Source organism: Phragmites australis, chromosome 10 (assembly GCF_958298935.1).
Source record: "Phragmites australis chromosome 10, lpPhrAust1.1, whole genome shotgun sequence".
In the NCBI taxonomy this organism is placed as follows: domain Eukaryota; kingdom Viridiplantae; phylum Streptophyta; class Magnoliopsida; order Poales; family Poaceae; genus Phragmites; species Phragmites australis.
This window is the reverse complement of record NC_084930.1, coordinates 5,829,247-5,849,049: the sequence shown is the minus strand read 5'-3', so window position 1 is coordinate 5,849,049 and position 19,803 is coordinate 5,829,247. Positions and strand designations below refer to the sequence as shown.

Genomic DNA, 19,803 nt, shown 5'->3' with positions numbered 1-19,803 from the left:
AGGGCAGGGGCAACAGTGAGGTCAAGTTAGCGCGGGAGCGGTCGGTGGCGTGGGAGCGAACAACAAGATGAAGATGAAGATGAAGTTTTGCACATTAGATTGCCATTGGACAGACATGATGCGTCGCCTGAAGGGAGCTATGTTTTTTGGCATCTGAAAATTAGCATGTTCCTTATTTATTTGTTTCAATTTCAGCTTATGAACAGTAAAGTAGATGGGCTATTGTTGGGCCGTAACGTCGATTGGAAAGGAAAAGGAGCACGGAGAGGAATGAGGATCAGCGCGACCTTTTTCTTTTCCCTAACAAAAGAAAAAAAAATCGATTTTAAAGGATAAGGAGGCGACAAAAACAAATCTTGAGGAGGAAGATTCACTCACACCGCCCAATAACTCTGAACTTGCCACCTCGCCAGCGTTTCTAGCAAGCTTCTGCGCTGCCAGTCGAAATAAACGCCGGTTTGAGGGATCGAAAATAGACTAATTTCTAAAAGATATATATATAGATATAGGTGGTCATCCAATGTTTTGAATTGTTTGGTTGAAATACAGTTGGATGAAATAACAGTCTAGAAGAAATATTTTTTTTAGAGGTTAAATGAATTTATTTGTCCAAAATTGCTGGACGGTGTTATCAAGGTTTTATATAAGTTTTATTCTTACTTATATGACATATTTTATTGGTTAGAGTAAATGTATTTTTTGTTAGTATACTTTAAATAATATTATCTTTTAAACAGTTTATCTAATTTACGATTCGATTGTACTATTATATTTATTATAATTAAATCAATAAAATAAAATCTTACATAATTATATTTTTATGCAAAACTAAATATATGACGAATAAATTCCATAAAATTTTGACTAACCATATCTAAATTCCATTTATCTAAGTAAAAAAAAATTGAATCGTACTATCTATACAACTAAATAAAAAATTAAATTGTCCTGTATAACAAACGACAACTCTATCCCATTCAACTCAAACGCTTTGGTTATCCAAATCTCCAAGCCACAGCCGTAATCACGGAAGGAAGCGTCAACCCGGCACCTCGTCTGACAGACAACGACGTCGTCTATGCCTCTGTGTATCAATCTACTGATGACGAGTCTTGCTTCCCCTAAAAATACCTAGAAAAAGCAATAGGTTTCGCACAAGTTATTATCAGAATTGCACAGATCGTGTCAGAGTTGAATTAGCATGCTATAAAAATAATGTCAATACATCTGTCCCGGATAGTGACCGACTGATAAACAAACTGTCCGAAAAGGCTATCTCCATTTCTCATTGGTGAAGGAACAAATAAATCAATTCTTTTCGTGCTGTATGATAGGCACAGGCACATTATCATGCCGCCTGAGCCGTTTTTGCTGAAACCGGAAGGATGGCTTTTTCACCGACCAGCGGCACTGCGGCAGTGCCAAGGAGAGAAAGGGACGCTAAAGGCTGTCTGTCCTACATGCAACGCAGTGCCCATCATCACTATATATAGTCTTGTCTGTAGTTGTTATCTTAAATTTTTATCCTTAAAAATACTATTACAGCATCCCTTATTTTTTTCATCTTCAACCGCTACTCTATTTTCTACCTTCTACTACTTTTTTTCCTCCCTCCGGTCTGTCTAACAGCCTCTATAAACAGTACTGCTGCCGTGAACAGCGATGCTACCAGTGCTACAGTACTTTCGCGGAGCACTGTAGCACTGCAACGGGACGACAACAAAGGTATAAGAAGCATGTGTTATAACTATTAAGTGGATCATGTAATAATTTTTAATAAATCTCAAAGGTCTATATTATGGAGAGATGTTTATATTGAGGTTCATCCTCTATTAGTACTATATTGCTAATAGAGGTGGAGGTGGGGAGTTTCCCCCATATATATGCAAGGACACCAATATCTTTGAGTACACGAAAATATAGACTGCTAATTAAGAGTAGCTCTAAAATTAGGAACGCTCTTATTATGTGAGTCTATATAAGAGTTAGAGTTTTTACATCTTTCTCTTTCTGTTGTTCTACCGTTGTAGTCTACTCCATCCCAGCGTCGGCGTGCACCGACAATCGGGAAAGCAGGTCTTTGAAACCCTCACTCTTAAGATCTTGCACTAGGAGATGATGAATAAGGTTTTTTTGGAAGCGCTCCGCGTGACTGCTCAAGTTCTTCACCACGGCTCGTCTTCCTGGTCGCTTGGGCGCTGCCTGCTGTCATCGTCAACAATTTACTCGTATTTTCAGCAGGATCGATCGTGCCATTAATATGGTGCAACCAGCATCTTCAGCAACCTCCACAGCGCAGGACGAGTACATAAAAATCATATTACTCGTATTTTATTTCCTACGATTTCTAATTTTGAGTATAGTAGATCTAGTCATTTGTTGCAATTTTATACACATGTCTAAATTTTGCTCTGGTAATATGATCATATCAGTTTATCAGTTTCTGCTCATGAATTATTTATGGATTAAATTAAACATAAAAGTGTCTTATATTCGAACAATCCAAAAACCTTATTGTAGGTACTTAGGTTTATCAATGGCTAGTTTTGTCGATGCACTGAGGCCAGATAAGTTTTCTAGTGTGCACTTTAAGAGATAGCAAGTCAAGGTTACTCTGTGGCTCATAGCTATGAATGTCTACTGGATGGCTAAGGGCAAGGCGGAAGGAACCCTTACTGCTGAGCAGGAAAAGGCGTTCATAGATACCAATACACTCTTTGTAGGATGCATTCTTAGCGTTCTTGGTGACCGTCTTTGTGATGTGTATATGCACATACAAAGCACAAAGGAGCTGTGGGACACACTGAACGCTAAATTCGGTGCATCAGATGCAGGAAGTGAGCTGTATATTATGGAGCAGTATTATGACTACAAGATGATTGAAAATCGCTCTGTAGTCGAGCAGGCTCATGAGGTTCAATGCATCGTGAAGGAACTCGAACTCCTCAAGATTAATGTACCCGACAAGTTTGTGGCTGGAGGCATCATTGCCAAGGTACCTCCTTCATGGAGAAACTTTGCCACTGTTGTAAAGCACAAGAGACAAGAGATTACTGTTGAGAGTTTGATCACGTCTCTTGATGTTGAGGAGAAAGCTTGGGCTAAGGATGTGAGTCTAAAAGGAGTCGAGGGACATACTAGCGCCAATATGGTGCAAAAGCCCTTCCACAACAAGAACAAAGGGAAAGATCATAAGCCAAACAAAACTACCACCTTCAAGAAGAAGAAAATGAATACAACAAAACTGTCTTGCTTTGTGTGCGGTGAGATTGGATATTTCGCCAAGGACTGTCCAGACCGCAAGGGAAGAAAGGCTCCACAAAAGAAAAACTCAAAGACTACTAATGTGGTGACCATTGGCGAAGCTGGAAACGGAGCTGCAAGGTATGAAAATTTACCCTCAGTGTTTTCAATATTTCAGTCTACTAATTGGTGGATTGATACATGGGCCAATGTTCATGTGTGTGCTGACATCTCAATGTTCTCTTCTTATCCGATCGTCTTTGATTCTTCCATCCTAATGAGGAATGGGTCACATGCTTCTATTCGTGGTGTTGGCATGGTAGATCTGAAGTTTACTTCGAAAAAGATCGTGCAGCTAAGGAACGTGCAGCATGTCTCTATAATGAATAAGAATCTAGTTAGCAGCTCCCTTCTTTGTAGAGACAGGTTTAAGGTGGTGTTAGAGTCCAATAAAGTAGTAGTATCAAAGCATGGATAATTTATTGGTAAAGGCTATGAGTGCGGAAGCCTGTTCTATTTTTCCCTTTCTGATTTCAGCAATAAGTCTGTGAACCATATTTGTGGCAATGCTAATGATGATGCTAGTATTTGGCATTCATGGTTATTTCATTTGAATTTTGGTTCTATGACTCGACTTTCCAGCATGAGTTTAATTCCAATTTTTTCCTTGGTCAAAGGTTATAAGTGTCATAGTTGTATGCAATCAAAACAACCTCGTAAGCCCCACAGGGCAACCGAAAAGAGAAATTTGGCACCTCTAGAACTCATACATTCAGATCTATGTCAAATGAATGGTGTGTTGACAAAGGGTGGAAAAAGATATTTCATGACTTTAATTGATTATGCGACTAGATATTGCTACGTTTATTTGTTGAAAATGAAAGATGAGGCTCTAGACCACTTTAAAATCTATAAGGCAGAAGTTGAGAATCAACTAGAGAGAAAGATCAAAAGAATTAGGTCGAATCATGGTGGAGAGTATTTCTCTAGTGATTTCGATTTATTCTGTGAGAAATATGGGATTATTCATGAGAGGACACCTCCCTATTCACCTCAATCAAACAGAATTGCCGAAAGAAAGAACCGCACAATTACTAACTTGGTTAATGTCATGTTAGACACTACGGGATTATCTAAGGTATGGTAGGGGAGGTCCTGTTGACTTCATGTCATGTCCTGAATAGAGTTCCTCTTAAGGATAAGGAGAAAACCCCATATGAAGAATGGGGGGAGAAAACCATCAATTTCTTATTGCGCACTTAGGGATGCTTGGCAAAAGTCAATGTACCAATAACTAAAAAGCGCAAGCTTGGACCTAAAATAGTGGATTGTGTATTTCTAGGATATCCTCATCGGAGAATTGCTTATAGATTTTTAGTGGTTAAATCTGAGGTACCTGATGTGCATGTCGATACAATGATGGAGTCTCGTGATGCAGCATTTTTTGAGCTCACATTTCATATGAAAGATTTACATAGTATGTCTAGACTATCTTCTGAGATAATCTCTGAACCTCCTCCACCTCTTGAGATTATTGAACAAATACATGAGCAAGATCCTGAGGAGGATGACAATGAAACTCCTAAGAGGAGTAAGAGACAAAGGATTGCAAAAAAATTTTGGATGATTTCACTATGTACTTTATGGATGACACTCCCAAATCTATCTCAGAAGCGTTTGCATCTCCAGATGCAGACTACTGGAAGGAGGTTGTACGGAGTGAAATGATTCCATCCTTACAAACAAAACTTGGGAGGTCATAGAACGACCCTATGGATGCAAACCTATGGGTTGCAAGTGAGTGTTCAAGAAGAACCTTAGGCCTGACGGTACTATTAAAACGTATAAGGCTCGGCTTGTGGTCAAGGGTTATGGTGAAGACTTCTTTGATACTTATTCACCTGTTGCGAGATTGACTACTATCCGAGTGCTACTTTCTTTGGCTGCCTCACATGGTCTCATCGTTCATCAGATGGACGTTAAGACAGCTTTCCTTAATGGACAGTTGGACGAGGAAATTTATATGGAACAACCTGATGGGTTTGTAGTAAAAGGTCAAGAAGGTATGGTGTGTAAGTTGTTGAAATTCTTCTATGTCCTTAAACAAGCTCATAAACAATGGCATAAGAAGTTCGACAGAATTTTAACATCTGCAGGTTTTTCGATCAATGAGGGAGATAAATGTGTATACTATCGCCATGGTGGGGGTGAGGGAGTTATATTGTGCGTGTATGTTGATGACATACTGATATTTAGAACAAACCTTGACATGGTTAATGAGGTCAAGTTTTTGTTATCTCAAAGCTTTGATATGAAAGATCTGGGTAAGGTTGATGTAATCTTAAACATCAAATTAATCAAAGGAGAGAATGGGATTAGTCTTACACAATCTCATTATGTTGAGAAAGTCTTGAGTCGCTTTGGTTACCAGGACAGCAAGCCTTCTCTAACACCTTATGATCCTAGTGTGATACTTCAAAAGAATAAGAAAAGTGGCAGGGACCAACTGAGATAATCTCAGATTATTGGATCACTCATGTATCTAGCTGGTGCTACAAGGCCTGATATCTCATTTGCTGCGAGCAAATTGAGTCGCTTTACTTCTAACCTGGGTGATGAATATTGGTGTGCGCTTGAACAAGTCATGCGCTATTTGCTTAGTACTATGAGTTATGGTCTTTACTATTCAGGGTACCCATCGGTACTAGAGGGTTATAGTGATTCAAATTAGATATCTGATGCTGATGAGATTTACACCACAAGTGGATATGTATTCACTCTAGGTGGTGCTACTGTGTCATGAAGGTCTTGCAAATAGACCATCTTGACGAGGTCAACTATGAAAGCAGAACTCACTGCATTAGACACAGCCACTATTGAAGCAGAATGGCTGCGTGAGTTGTCGATATACTTACCTGTGATTGAGAAACCGGTACCGGTTATTATCAAAGTAAACAGTTCTAAAGATAATGATAAGTCCTCAAGGCACGTAAAGAGACGATTGAAGTCTGTCGGGAAATTGAGAAACTCTGAAGTGATAACCTTGGATTATGTCCAAATAGCTAAGAACCTGGCAGATCCCTTTACAAAAGAACTATCATGGAGTGTGATAGATAATGCATCAAAGGAGATGGGTATGAGATCCATGTGAGTTATACCATAGTGATAACTCAACCTATGTGATCGGAGATCCCCTAAATTAGGATCTGGGAAGAACAAGCTATTGGTCTAACTGAAGGAGAATACCTTTGTTGTTTGACCCACTCGAGTGAAGATGTAATACTCTCATAGATCTGTAAGGCAGGTTGGCTAATGCCTTAATGTGTTTTGTTGGCTTTAAGTAGCAAAGATGCTGACCTAAAGGGTATTTTTGAAAGAACACGCCTATATAAGTCTGACTGTTGGTCGTAGTCTATGAGATTTGGGTGATCTTTATTAAACTCATGAAAAGACCATGTAGTATGACTTGTATACTCCACCCGCGGGGTAGTCTGCTGGTAGCCAAGTATCAGTTATGGCTTTAAGTGAAACTTATTTGCACAAAACTTGTAATTCAAGGTATAGTCCATTGTTCAAGTTGTGAATGAGTGTAGCTTGATGTTCTAGGTGGATGTTCAACTTAACAGTCTTCACTGAAACACTGGTATATCAAATAACAGTGGGAAACTGGTAATTCTCTATAGGACTTTGAGATCTGGTGGGAGATTGTTAGAATTATTAGGGCCGACCTATGTAATAATTTCTAATAAATCTCAAAGGCCCATATTGTGGTGAGGTGGCCCATATTGAAGCCCACTCTCTATTATTACTATATTGCTAATGGAGGTGAAGGTGATGAGTTTTCCCCTATATATATGTAAGGACCTCATCTCTTTGGTACACGAAAATATAGACTGCTAATTGAGAATAGTTCTAAAATTGAGAACACTCTCATATATAAGAGTTAGAGTTTTTGCCTCTTTCTCTTTCTGTTATGCTGCCGCTGTAGTCTACTCCATCCCGGCGTCAGCATGCACCGGCAACCAGGAGAGCAGGTATCCGAAACCCTCGCTTTTGAGATCTTGCACTGGGAGAGAGCAAATAAGATTTTTTGGAAGCGCTCTGCGCGATTTCTCAAGTTCTTCATCACGGCTCATCTTCCTGCTTGCTTGGGTGCTGTCCGCTGTCATCGTCAACAATTTCGACGTATCGTCAGCAAGATCGATCGTGCCATCAACACGGTGCAACCAGCATCTTCAGCAACCTCCACAGCGATGACGAGTACGTAAAAATCATGTTACTCGTATTTTATTTTCTGCGATTTCTAACTTCGAATATAATAGATCTAGTCATTTGTTGTGCTTTCATACACATGTCTAGAATTTGCTCTATCAATATGATCATATCAGTTTATCAGTATCTGCTCATGAATTATTTATGAATTAAATTAAACATAAAAGTAACTTATATTCTAACAGTATGTGCCGTGGCATCATCGCCCTGATCTAGTTGGAATGTTAGCATGATCCAGTGATGCTCCTGCATCGATCGTTCACTGCAATCATGCGTCTGGGGAGGCACTTGAACTTTTTCGGAGCGAAATACCTCATCGTAGGATCAGGATCTAGGGATGCAATTGAGTCCCAATCGTCGAAGTTTGCGGATTTTCACATGTTCTTGCCTACACATTATTGGCACAACGCTCAGATCTCACAATGCCGAAGCGATGCTGATCGAGCATGTTCAGAGTTCCTGACGCTCTGGAGTGGTCGTCACGGCCTTGTGGAAGTTTCCCACGCATTACAACGGCTTTTCCGGCGCCCGTTGGAGCCCACGGATCACAAGCGGTCTGTGCGTATGCCCGTTCCTTTTCGCGCCTCCTTCGCTAGCAGAACAACAAAAAGGTCTCCAGCCAAAGAATCCAACGCGCCGGGCATCATGCTTTAGTGCTTTTTATGGTTTCGACGCCTATAGATATGGATTATGGAATGACCAGTGTGTATAGTACTCCAATAGTATGCAGAACACAAAACAAAAGCGGCATCTGGACCTTTGCAGCATGGGGAATGGTTGAGCCGAGCTGGTTTCTGGGAGTACTCATGGTCCCGGGTAGAGGTAGTCTGCTGCTGCAAGTTCTCTGGATACCAACGGTGACAATAAAATTTTATCATCACAAACAATGAGCATTTATCCAAAGGATTCAGGACAGGACACCTCACAGATCTGGGGTTGCAGAGGCGTATTGTTCATCTGATAAGGTGGTATGTTCAGGGACGAAGAGCTGTCTGGAATTGTAAAACGGTAAACAACATTGATGGAACAGTGAAAAGTAGACATGATCCCCATGATCAAAATTGAGCTTATATGGATGCAAGAGTTGATATTTCACAGAAGAATTATCTTTGTTCTACAAAGGAAGCTGAAAAAAGAGAATTAATTCTATCGCATTGATGTCACAATGCATATATTTGAATCCAAGGTGGATAACTACTTTGCAATTTCACATGGATGTTTGGTTGATGACACTTGAAGGATCGTGCCGGACAGTTGCAGTGTGTAAATCAAACAAAGATCACCACTGCTGCTTTATCTGCCAAACACGACTGTGCAAAAATCTAAAATGGAAAGGCATGTAACTGTCCCGACTTGTTGGACGTATTAGGGTGTTCTGCAAGATAACTGGAGTGACAACTAATGTGGAGGTTGCCATACAGATTTGTGTTATGTATCATATAAACTTCTGCTTCCTCAAATAATGAAAACAGTTATAATACCATTTTCATTTTCCAGAAGAGCGAATGATGCTAGGACTGCATAAAAAAGGGAAAATATTCAGCAAGTAGGAGCAGAAAAATCTATATGAGTGATTGGACACGAACTAATAATCCACCCTTAAACGTCGATGCGGCATTGAAGCAAAGTGACATGACGGTTGATTTGAAGGCCCTTAATCACCCTTAACATTCCAACATATCTGCCATGAGAATTTGGCCCACCAAACAACGGGGAAAACATCAAATGCCGTGACAAAGAAGGCAGCAGCTGGAGACGACACCAGCGTACCAAGCCCCATGCAATAGGCCAAGCCCTTCCCCAATCATGCAACGCTACAGCCCATGCCCATCTTCTGGTCCCTACACCTCTCTGCCTTCTGGCTGCAACACTACGTAACAGTTCTCAACAACTTTTATGGCCGCGGTAATTTCAAAACCATCTTCACCCCTACAGATTATTCCAGTATGACCGAAAACAGCTGATTTCATGGGCTCCACGGTCAATATAATCAGTGAGAAACTAAATTTAAGAGGTGGCTTGATTTATCTTGTGTAATAAGTGATTAATATTTATATGGTTTTTGTTGGTTAGCATATGCATAATTATATACTGCAATATTTATTTTGTCTAACCAAAGGTGAAAAGAATTGGAGTTTGTATCGTTGTTTCGGTGCAGGAAGCTTACACTCACTGGACAGTCTGATGTGTAGTAGATGTGAGCGTCGGAGCTTTTCAGTACAGAGACAGAGAAAAATTCATTCACTGGAAGGTCTGGTGTGGTTGAGAGTGAGTATCGGACTAATTTTTCTAGAGAATGGTGCAAATGTGAAAGTTTGGTGCGGTATCCTCACCGGATGGTCCGGTGTGTGCACAGGTGATCATCAGATGTTTCATTAGACAAAGATATCTAGAATGTTGAAAAACTAAGTTCTAGTGATGATGTACTCACCGTATGGTCCGGTGATAGGCTATAGCGAAAATGGCTCTATTAGATCACGATTGTGATTTTTGTGATTAATGATAACATAGTCATTAGAACTAACATGTTTGTCAAGAATATATGTTAGTAAATCTCATAGATACAATACATGAAGAAGCCACCAAAATCGGGACAAAGTTTTGGTTGAATTGGAAAAAGTCTCAAGAGAAATGACTTCACCGGATAATCCGGTGTTCACATAGTTGAACACACCGGAGCATTGTGTCCAGATGCATTTGACCTCACCGTATGATCCGGTGCTCAGAGGAGGATACACACTAGAGCATTTCCAGTAGAGAAGGTTGCAGCTGTTGAAAATCGAATGTCAACGTGCCAGAATGTTCGGTTATGAAGAGGAGTGCACTGGATAATACACCGGATAATGAACAGTGCAAAGACGAAGAAGAAGACCCCACTGGATAGTCCGGTGATTAATTTGTACACATCGGAAGAATGCACCGGAGCATTGTTGACAAAAGAGACAATGCGCTGGCTGAAGATAACGCATCGGATGGTCCGGTGATGAAGTAATGTGCACCGGAGAGTACACCGGAGCAATTTACACAGAGAAGATGTTGGCTTGGATGGCTAAGGTATACTCACCGGAAAGTCCGGTGATGAAGGTGAAGTATACAACGGAGTATCCGGTGTTCACGAAAGTTTGAGTGGGGTTCCAACGGCTAGTTTATGAGAGTGTACTCACCGGATGGTCCGGTGTTAGTACTACTGTTCTCACCGGATCATCCGGCGTTAACAATTTTTTAGAGTCGTTGGGTTAACGGCTAGTGCGCAACTTTGAGGCTATAAATACCCCTCCACTCAGTCAGTTAAGTGTGTTGCAGTCCAGAGAAGTTCATATACACCTGAGAAGACATCCAAGCCATCAAAGTGCTTAAAGTGATCATCTAAGGTGATTAAGCACAAGATTAGTGAGTGATTAGTGTTTATAGGCCTAGAGAGTGAGTTGCTAGGTGATTGCTGGCTAGAGAGTGGATCAAGGAGTGATTTAACAGTGTACCTCTTGGTTCGCCGGCACTTTAGAGTCTTGATGACTCGCCGGCAAGCTTGTTGATCCTCTGATGTGGTGTGGAGCGACAACAAGGTGATTGTGCAGGGATACAGAGACTCTTGCCTTTGTGGCTCAAGCTCCGAAGTGATCACAGTGGCGAGGAACCGAAAAGAGGCTAGTGGTGAGAACTTATCTTGGTGGCTTATCTGGTTGGAGGCCTTGTCTTTGTGACTTGGTAGCTCAAAGACCGTAATCGTGTGCCGACCGGGAGCATATCCTTTGTGGAGCTCCAATGTGGACTAGGCGTGGCATTCATGCCATCGATATTACGAGAAAAAAATTCTTGTGCTGAGTTTGCTCTATCTGCCTTATTTACGTTTCCGCATTTACTTACTTGCAATTTACCTTTCTAGATATGTTGCAAGCGCTTTGATCGATAGAGTAGACACACTAGATAAACCTAAAACATATTTAGATAGAAATTGATATAGATTTATCTTATGTTATTTTTGGAGTCGAAATAGTTTTAAACGTCCTAATTCACCCCTCTCTTAGGACATCACTGATCCTCACATAGGCGTGTGAACACCAGAGAGTATCACCAGAGCCTTTCAGTTTTGAGGCAAATGTTGAGGTGTTCACCGGATTATCTGGTGTTGAGATTTATGATCACCGGACTAATTTTTCCAGAGAGGAAAGTAAATCGGGTTCTAATGGAGTTGTACTTATCGGATGGTCTGGTGTTGCACTAGTGTGAACGTCGGACCATCCGGTGTTCATATTTTTATTACGTCTGATATTTTCAACTTGATTTTGATTTGGACTAACATGTGATGATGTTATATGATTCTGGAGATGCATATTTGCTGGTCTCATGGTGTGCAAGTAATGGATGCAACTTGGCGGTCGACCGCGGGTGGTCAGGGCTAAGCGGGGTGTTTAGTGCCGGACGATCAAAGAGACCGAATGGAGTCAAGGATGATCCTAGCGATACACGTGGAGGTCAAACAAGGCAAGAGATGAAGATTGATGAAGACGGCGTGTTGACAAAGTTAAGCGAAGTGGATGCCGGTGCAAGTGACAAGGTGGCTCGATGGATTAGGAGCAGGAGAGACTTACCAGTAGTAAAGATCACAAGACAGAGGATACGCGTCATTATCGGATCGCTTGCTTCATATGGAAGCAAGTGACGACTGATCAGGCTTTAAGAAGCGTGCTAGGGTTTCGCGGTTTGGCCTAAAAACCGTGGGAGGACTGGAGGTCCACGTGGTATCATCACAAAGCTTGCGTCAAGGCGAAGCTCGTGAAAGCGCCATGGTCGTCCGATGGATGAAGGAGAAAATGGACTAAAATGCCCCCGGTGGTAGGTAGGAGTGTACTACAAGAGAAGAGTATTTCGGGAATAGCTAAGGAAACTTGAGGGTCAGGTTTCCTAGGCTATAAATAGAGAGGTATGACTGGTTTGTGAAGCCACCCCTTGAAGCCATCCATATGAGAGCCTTGTGTTATGGTTTTAGAGGAGATAGAGAGGGGTGCTTAGCCTATGAAATATGTGACAGTTTAAGAGATAAATGTTTGTAATCCGCTTAAAATAAGGATGATCTCTTTAAGTAATGAAGTTTAAGTTTTTGCATATGCTTAAATTCTGTCCCTTCTAGTTTTCTTCTATTGGTTTCTTTGCAAGTTCTTAGTTCTTGATGTTTTATTGTTGATTTTTGTTTTGTTTTTAGCTGAAATTTCAACATCTTGTGAAGTTATTTTTCTTGATGCTAGACATATAAAATTCACATCACATGCATATGTGATGGGTATTGAATTCTCTTGCCTTTAGATCATCTTGGAGAGTTTACTTGACGGATGATCTCGTCTTTGTTTCGTTCATCTTCAAAGTCATGAGTTTTTGGGTACAAAGACATATGAGATGATTTTGAATGGAAACTATGGTTCATATTCCATCCGTTGAGTCATATTGCCTTGAGACTTTCCATCTTGCTTTATCTCTATGAGTATTTTGCTTCCGCTCAAATTTTGAGATGCGTTGGGTGATTAAAAATAAGAGAAGACCACCTATTTCATAAGAAAATTGTTAAGGTGACTATTCACCCACTCTAATTGCCATTTTCAGTCCTACAATCAGGGTGTAGAAACAATGTCATTTCTACATTGTTGCAACATAATAATGAATGATGTGAAGAGCTGCAACTTCCACTTTCTATTGTAGAAATTCTTCAAAGGTGTAGATTAAGTTTTCATGAAATAGTTCACATCCGATTGGACCTTCAAGAATAGAATACACTGTATATGCTTGAACAATAAAACAATGGAATTTACACGGACAATATTTCTTCACAAAAACCTTACCTTTGCCAAATAAATCAAAACCATAGCACCATTAGTAGTATACAATCTGTCATTCCCTTGAGGTTGGAGCTTCGTTCTCATCGCATCTCTGTCAGCTCATATAGCGCCAAATCATAAGTTATCGTTTGGTTGATAACATCAGGTATGCCGTTGCCAAGCTTCATGAATGGCTAATGCCAATATGTACTGTACATCAGTTCTTTTTATCTCTGTGGTCATCGTCATACTCGCACATCACCAACGGTCTTCCTCTCGAATTCACGCACAGCATTTGCAACGCGCTTCATGCTATCGTCATAGTACCATGGTGTCTTCTCGGACCATGTTAGGCCACCCTTTGGTGGTATGGGCACGAACTCACGGCATACCTCACCGAGAACGTTGATGGTGTTGTGGTAGTGGTAGTACCGGATGAGGTGCTCCGTCTTGTGAGTGGTGTTGCCGATAACATTCTCAGACATATGTACACCTGTGGCGTATGCGTTCTTGGCCTGAATCGCATACTTCCTGTCTCTCCTCACCCCGGTGATCGAATTCCGAAAGACCAGCTTCTCAAATCCCCACTGGCTGCAGAAGTTTCCAGTAAGAAGAATCAGTCTCTCGGAAACAATTATAGCCAAATGTAACAGAACTGATGCAACAAAGACTGCATGAAGGACAGAGTAGGCTGCAGCAATTGAATTGCAACATGCGACTAGATTACTGAATTGGATACTCGATTTCTTTAGTTACGACTTGTCTATTCTCTGGACGACTGAAAACATAAAGAAGAAAGTGAAAATGAAGCTGCATTGCATAAATCCGCCTCTGGATTGCTCAGATTAGAGTGGCATTGCAAGAATGCAGCAACTTCAAAAACACGACGAAGCAAACTCGCAACCAAATTGGCCCTTAAGCCAATATAGAATGACACAAGAAGGTACATTGGGACTCCATATTCTAATCGGTAACACAAAGATCACAATCACTACTACCGATTTCCAATGGGGTCTGTCTAATTGCGTGGTGCGGAAAAGGAGAAACGTTTCTACCAAATCATCATACTTGGCCACTTAGGGAAAGAGAAAAACAGTCACCTACTTGGAGTAGTCTTCCAGTGGATTCTCAGGGTCGCGGACGCACAACCTGCTGGACATGGGGTTCTGCTCGATGGTGAACTGCGTGTACGGCTCGAGCTCAGCAAGCACATCCTCCAGCTTACGCCCATCAGGCAAGAAGATGTACTCGTCGACATCGAAGAAGAAGGTCCACTTGGCGGCGTGCCGGTACCGGTGCAGGCAGTCGTTGACGACGAGGAACTGGTTGTAGTACCAGCCGTCGTACTCGGCCTGCGCGCGCACGTCCTGCAGCGTGGCCCGGCCCGCGCGCACCCAGGGCTCCAGCGCGGCGCGCACGGCGGGGCTGACCCCGCCGGCGTCGTTGAACACGAAGTGGGAGCGCGGGCCGAAGAAGCGAGCGTGGTACGCCATCCACTCCCGCACCCGCGGCGCGCTGAGGTTGCCATACAGCGACGAGCCGCAGTAGAGGTAGTCGTACCTGTGCGGTGGCGTCCGGAACGCGGCCTCGTCGTAGCCCCCCGGGGCCTCCTCCAGCGCCACGATCCGCTCGTGCCGGTCCGACGGGGACGGCGGGCCGTAGTGCGCGTACAGGACGAGCCGTCCCCCCGCGTTGTCAGCATTGGGCACCCGCGGGAACGTGCAATTCACCACGACGACGGTGTAGACCCGGCCGTAGCCCCAGTCCGGGAGCATGTGATACGTCTTGGCCGCGCGCATCGGCGGCGTGGAGGAGGAGGCGTTCTTGGGCGCGTTGGGCTCCCACTCGCAGCGGAAGGAAGGTTTGCCGTACACGTGGATGGGCTTGGAGGCGAGGCCGACGACGGCGAAGGTGTACGGCCCGCCGCGGTAGGCCCCCATCTGCACGAACAGCGCCGCCGCGCTGCCCACCGCGCGGAACTCCCGCCGCTCGAGGCCGGGCGCGACGGCGTGCGGCTCCTGCAGCTGCGACCGCGGCTCTGAGGAGGAAGAGGAAGCGGTGGAGTTCGGGCTTGAGGCCTTCTTGGCGTGGACGGCGAGCGGGCGGGGAATAGAGGTCGGGTGGGGGCAGGCGGCGGAGAATGGGGAGCTGAGGAGGGAATGGTAGGGGCGGAGCTGCCATGCGGCGGCGAGCAGCGTGAGCACGATGAGCGCGGCGAGGAAGGGCTTGAGGTCGAAGCAGAGCAGCGCGGGCGCTGGGCCGGCCGCGTCCTTCCGCATTGCTGCCGCGGCGGCCGAGCTAGCTAGCGGCTGGGAGTAGCGAATGGCGAGTGGGAGTGGGAATGTGAGTGTTACGGTGGGGATTACGCGTGACGCGAGCTTTTCCACCGGGAAAAAGTCTATTTTGGCCCTTAACTCTTTTGTCTGTCTAATTTTGATCCTGAAATTTAAAATCATGACATGTGTCTACTGGGCTGATCTGATATATGATACGGTAGGCACGGTCTAAATATGACATAGCTAGTTGGATCGTGCTTAGATCGGTGTCTCGACATAGCACGGTGTGGTCATCATTGTCTAGGCCTGGTCACCTTCGCCTCGTCGAGCCGCTCGTCGCCTAGCCGATTGCCCTCGCCTCGCAAGCCGCGCCACTGGCCGCTCCCGCCCTTTGTCCAGGTCCCTTGGTCACAACCTACCCCACCTCCAATCGTCTGGTTACTGCTCTCCGCTCGGTTGGCCCACCATACCACAAACGTGCTCAAGTTGACTAGGCATGGCACGATCGGCCACAGGCCGTGTTGGGGATCATACCTCCGACACATTAACCGATATAGCACGACCCGTTTACTTAACCAGACCTATTAGACTATACCTTAGCTGAACCATACTGCTCTCCGCTCGGTTGGCCCACCATACCACAAACGTGCTCAAGTTGACTAGGCATGGCACGATCGGCCACAGGCCGTGTTAGGGATCATACCTCCGACACATTAACCGATATAGCACGACCCATTTACTTAACCAGACCTATTAGACTATACCTTAGCTGAACCATACCTAATATAGCCTATACCGGTCAGCCCAATAGATTCATTTGGACAGGTCTAGCATCGGGTTCGGATCAAAAGCGAGGCACTTTAGCCGTGTCATCAGTCACATCATCACGTTGGCCCACAAGTCATCAGCATTCTATCCCCTTCTCTCTTGCTCTCTTTGTGCGTCGTCTCCTTCCCGTCACCGCCCGAAACAAAGCGCGGTGATAAACGTGGCCGCCGTGCGCGCAAGATGCGGCACCTCCGACACGGAGCGGCGGCGCAACCACAGAAGTTGATGCAGGAGCAGGGCGCGTCCAAGTCCAGCCGGCTCGCGCGTAGTTCAAGCCTGCGTGGCTCCTGGGTGGTGACTTCATGTGCAGCCTTTGCGGCTCTTGCCGCACCACTCCACAATCCTAGACGCGTCCGCGAGGAGGTTTGCTCTGCGACACTCGCGCTCTGTAGCAGGCCCTGCCAAGAATCGCATGCAAATGACTCCTTGGCTCCTCTTTGCGTGAGCAATTCATCGAAGCAGGCTACGAGCGAAGTTGAAATCCTCTCAGGCAGAGCAGGCATGGATGACGGGGGTGCTCCAATTCGATCGAAACCATCGCCCGTTTTGCTAACCGTTGGCGGTGTGACGGTGGATGCTCCAGGTCCAGGCTTCACAGCATAGCTCGCCGTCGTCAGCTTTGTCAGCGCGCAAGACGTGGAGGTGTGAAGAAGAGGGGAGAAGGGAGGCCAGGCCACGCCATAGCCCATGTGGCAAAGGTGGAGCCAAAACCGCTTCGGGCGAAAACTTGGACAGTTTTGAAGTTGAGGGTCTAAATTAGGCAAATGCAAAAGTTAAGGGACAAAAATAAACCTTTTGCTTTCCATTGGTGGGTGGCGGATTAATTAGCTGCTTGGACCTCTCGCCGAAAAGGTTCGGGCCACGGCTCTCGACTCTCGAGTCCCGGCGCGCGCCTTCTCGGGTCGGGTCCCTGTGCCCGTTTCGTCCGTGGAATGTTTCCCGGCGTTCTCTTTAATCAATGGAAGCTACTAGACGCATCCTCGCCTACCCGTAACGCCCAACTGATACTGAACGGCAAGTGAGGATAATAGCTGCTGCTCACTGGTACTCCAATGCGTTTGTGTTAAACATGGCTACCTGGCGTCGGCTCTCGATTGTTAGTGTAAAGTGTTGGCACTTTTTCGTGCCACGCGTAGGACTCAAGGAGTACTACGGTAGAAATGGAGCGAGCAACTGACCATAAGGATGCGGCGCTTCAGAACTTGTAATGTGGCCTAACGAACACTTTCCGGTGGCACACCGTCGTGTCCTGTGCCGCTGCCGCCGGACAAACTTGCTTTCGGCGGCTCAATTAAGGAGGGCGCACTGGGCACCACCGCACCGCGTCGCGGCCTACACTCTCCGTCCACCCCCCTCGACTGTGTTTGGGAGAAGAGCACACGCCACCAACAGCAGGCAACGAGAACCGAGGAAGTGGCCAACAGAGACGCCCCCCTGGTCCGTACGCTGCCAGGGTCAGCCAAGCACGACGGCTGCACGAGATGGAAGCAGAGCGCCAGAGCGTTGCGCGCATGGGCACCCGGCCCCGGCCGACGGCCGACGCCAACCAGCGCGTGTCCGCGAGGGCCGGCGCAACGTGCTGCTGACGAACGGGGCATGAGCCAGACGCGGAGGCCACTCCGCGGCGTGTGCATCAATCATCTGATCGTCCCGTCGCTGCTGCTCTTGTTTCTTTTTGTGCCGAAGAGTGTTGGGCTTGATTGGCAATTCGTGGCCAAAAGAAGCAGCCCTTCGTCTCATCGCGCGGCATGCATTGACCAAAAATAGCTCTCTGGAATGGTCACTCTTGCTTTGCCTTGCTACGTCCGTTTTCGTTCTACAAGTTAGAAGTGTTTATGTATCGCTGGTGGTATGTTTACACTCGTTTGCTTATTTACACTAAAGATTTTTACTTCTTGTGGCGGCGAAAGAAAGTGAATTGATGGATGTGGTTTTCTCTTCTTTTTTTTTCCCTTTGGTCTTCCCTCGTGTATAGTTTACTCCTTTCGGAAGTAAAGCCGTTAAGAATGCCACTGGAAAATGGAGCATCAAGAAGCAAAATGCGCCAAATCTAGGCTGAGCTGTTCTTGCTCGATTAAGCAAAATGTCAAGATTCCACATTTGCTAATACAAACAATTAAATATATTTATATAATTATTGTATCCGTAGATACACGATCATTACATTCGTTTATATAGGCAACTAAATGTTTTTTTAAAATTAAAATATGACTACTTCTAATTATCTAAAATATAAGCTGGAGTTTAAAAAACCCGTATCAACCACGAAACACACTCTAACCTTCTCCGTATCATGACGAGACATGGATACATTTGTCGTGCGTCCCATGTGCTGGTTCGTGCTGATGAGACAGCCCATCCGTGCTCCTGGATACAGCTAAAGAGGTCATGTCTCGTTAGTACATTCTACTTTGGCATTAACGAAACTTGATCGCCTATCACAAGCACGGTTCTATCCACACGTTCTACTACTCCAAAAGCATCAATATCACAAGCATATGCTTCACGAAGCAAGAGTTATTACAAACCACGAAGCAAGAGTTATTACAGACGAAAATAGAGTTGAAGAGACGAAATACTCAAGATAGAAGAGCACGGTACATACGTAGAACAACGTAAACCAAAATCGCTGTGTTTACACGGATTTCAAATAGAGCTAGCTGAAAAAGATAACTCGTTACGGGGTTGTTAGTTGTAGTACATCGTCTTAAGATTGTGTCTCAGTGTATTAGACGACTTAAGGTGTTAGTGTATTAGGCGGTTTAGAGTGTGTTTAGTGAAAGGATATCTTTAGATGAAAGATGATCATCTAATTTTTTAAATTATTTGGTTAGAGAATAAGTTGGATACGATAGCTATCTAGAAGGATTTTTTTTATGAGTCTATTCGCTAAAAATTATTGGGCATAGCTATTTATATTTTGAATGAGCTTTATTTCTACTGATATGCTATATTCTGGTTAGTTAGAGTAAATGTATTTTTTAGCACACTTTAAATGATATTATCTTCTAAACTATTTATTTTGATATTACCTTCTAAACTATTTATTTGATTTGCGATCCGATTGTATCATTATATTCATTATAATTAAATTAACAAAATAAGATCACGTATGATTATATTTCGATTAAAAACTAAATATAATAACAAGTGAGTGCTACAAAATTTTAGCTAACCTCGTCTAAATTCTATTCGTCCAACTAAACAAGAAATTAGTTCACGCTATCCATATTATCAAACAAAAATTTAATTCGCTCATTCAACAAAATATAAATGACTACATCCGATTCAATATTATTCGGCAACTAAACACACGCTTATAAAATGACACATATACTTAGGGTTCGGAACCCAGGATAGCACCTAAAGTTGGCCGT

General features: G+C 44.0%; 1 protein-coding gene across 1 annotated transcript; it reads right to left on the bottom strand.

The window, feature by feature from the left end:
- Positions 1-13,165: 13,165 nt before the first annotated feature.
- LOC133930040 (galactan beta-1,4-galactosyltransferase GALS1-like) lies at positions 13,166-15,745 on the bottom strand. The gene is made up of 2 exons (XM_062376734.1): positions 14,427-15,745; positions 13,166-13,913 (listed from the first exon to the last, which is right to left on the bottom strand). The coding sequence occupies exons 1-2, from the start codon at positions 15,599-15,601 to the stop codon at positions 13,568-13,570; spliced, it is 1,521 nt and encodes a 506-aa protein (XP_062232718.1). The 5' UTR covers positions 15,602-15,745; the 3' UTR covers positions 13,166-13,567.
- Positions 15,746-19,803: the final 4,058 nt, after the last annotated feature.

Coding starts and splice junctions, on each gene's coding strand:
- LOC133930040 (XM_062376734.1), bottom strand. CDS start 15,601: ATGCGGAAGGACGCGGCCGGCCCAGCGCCCGCGCTGCTCTGCTTCGAC. Junction 13,914..14,426: donor CCACTGGAAGACTACTCCAA/GTAGGTGACTGT, acceptor AAACTTCTGCAG/CCAGTGGGGATTTGAGAAGC.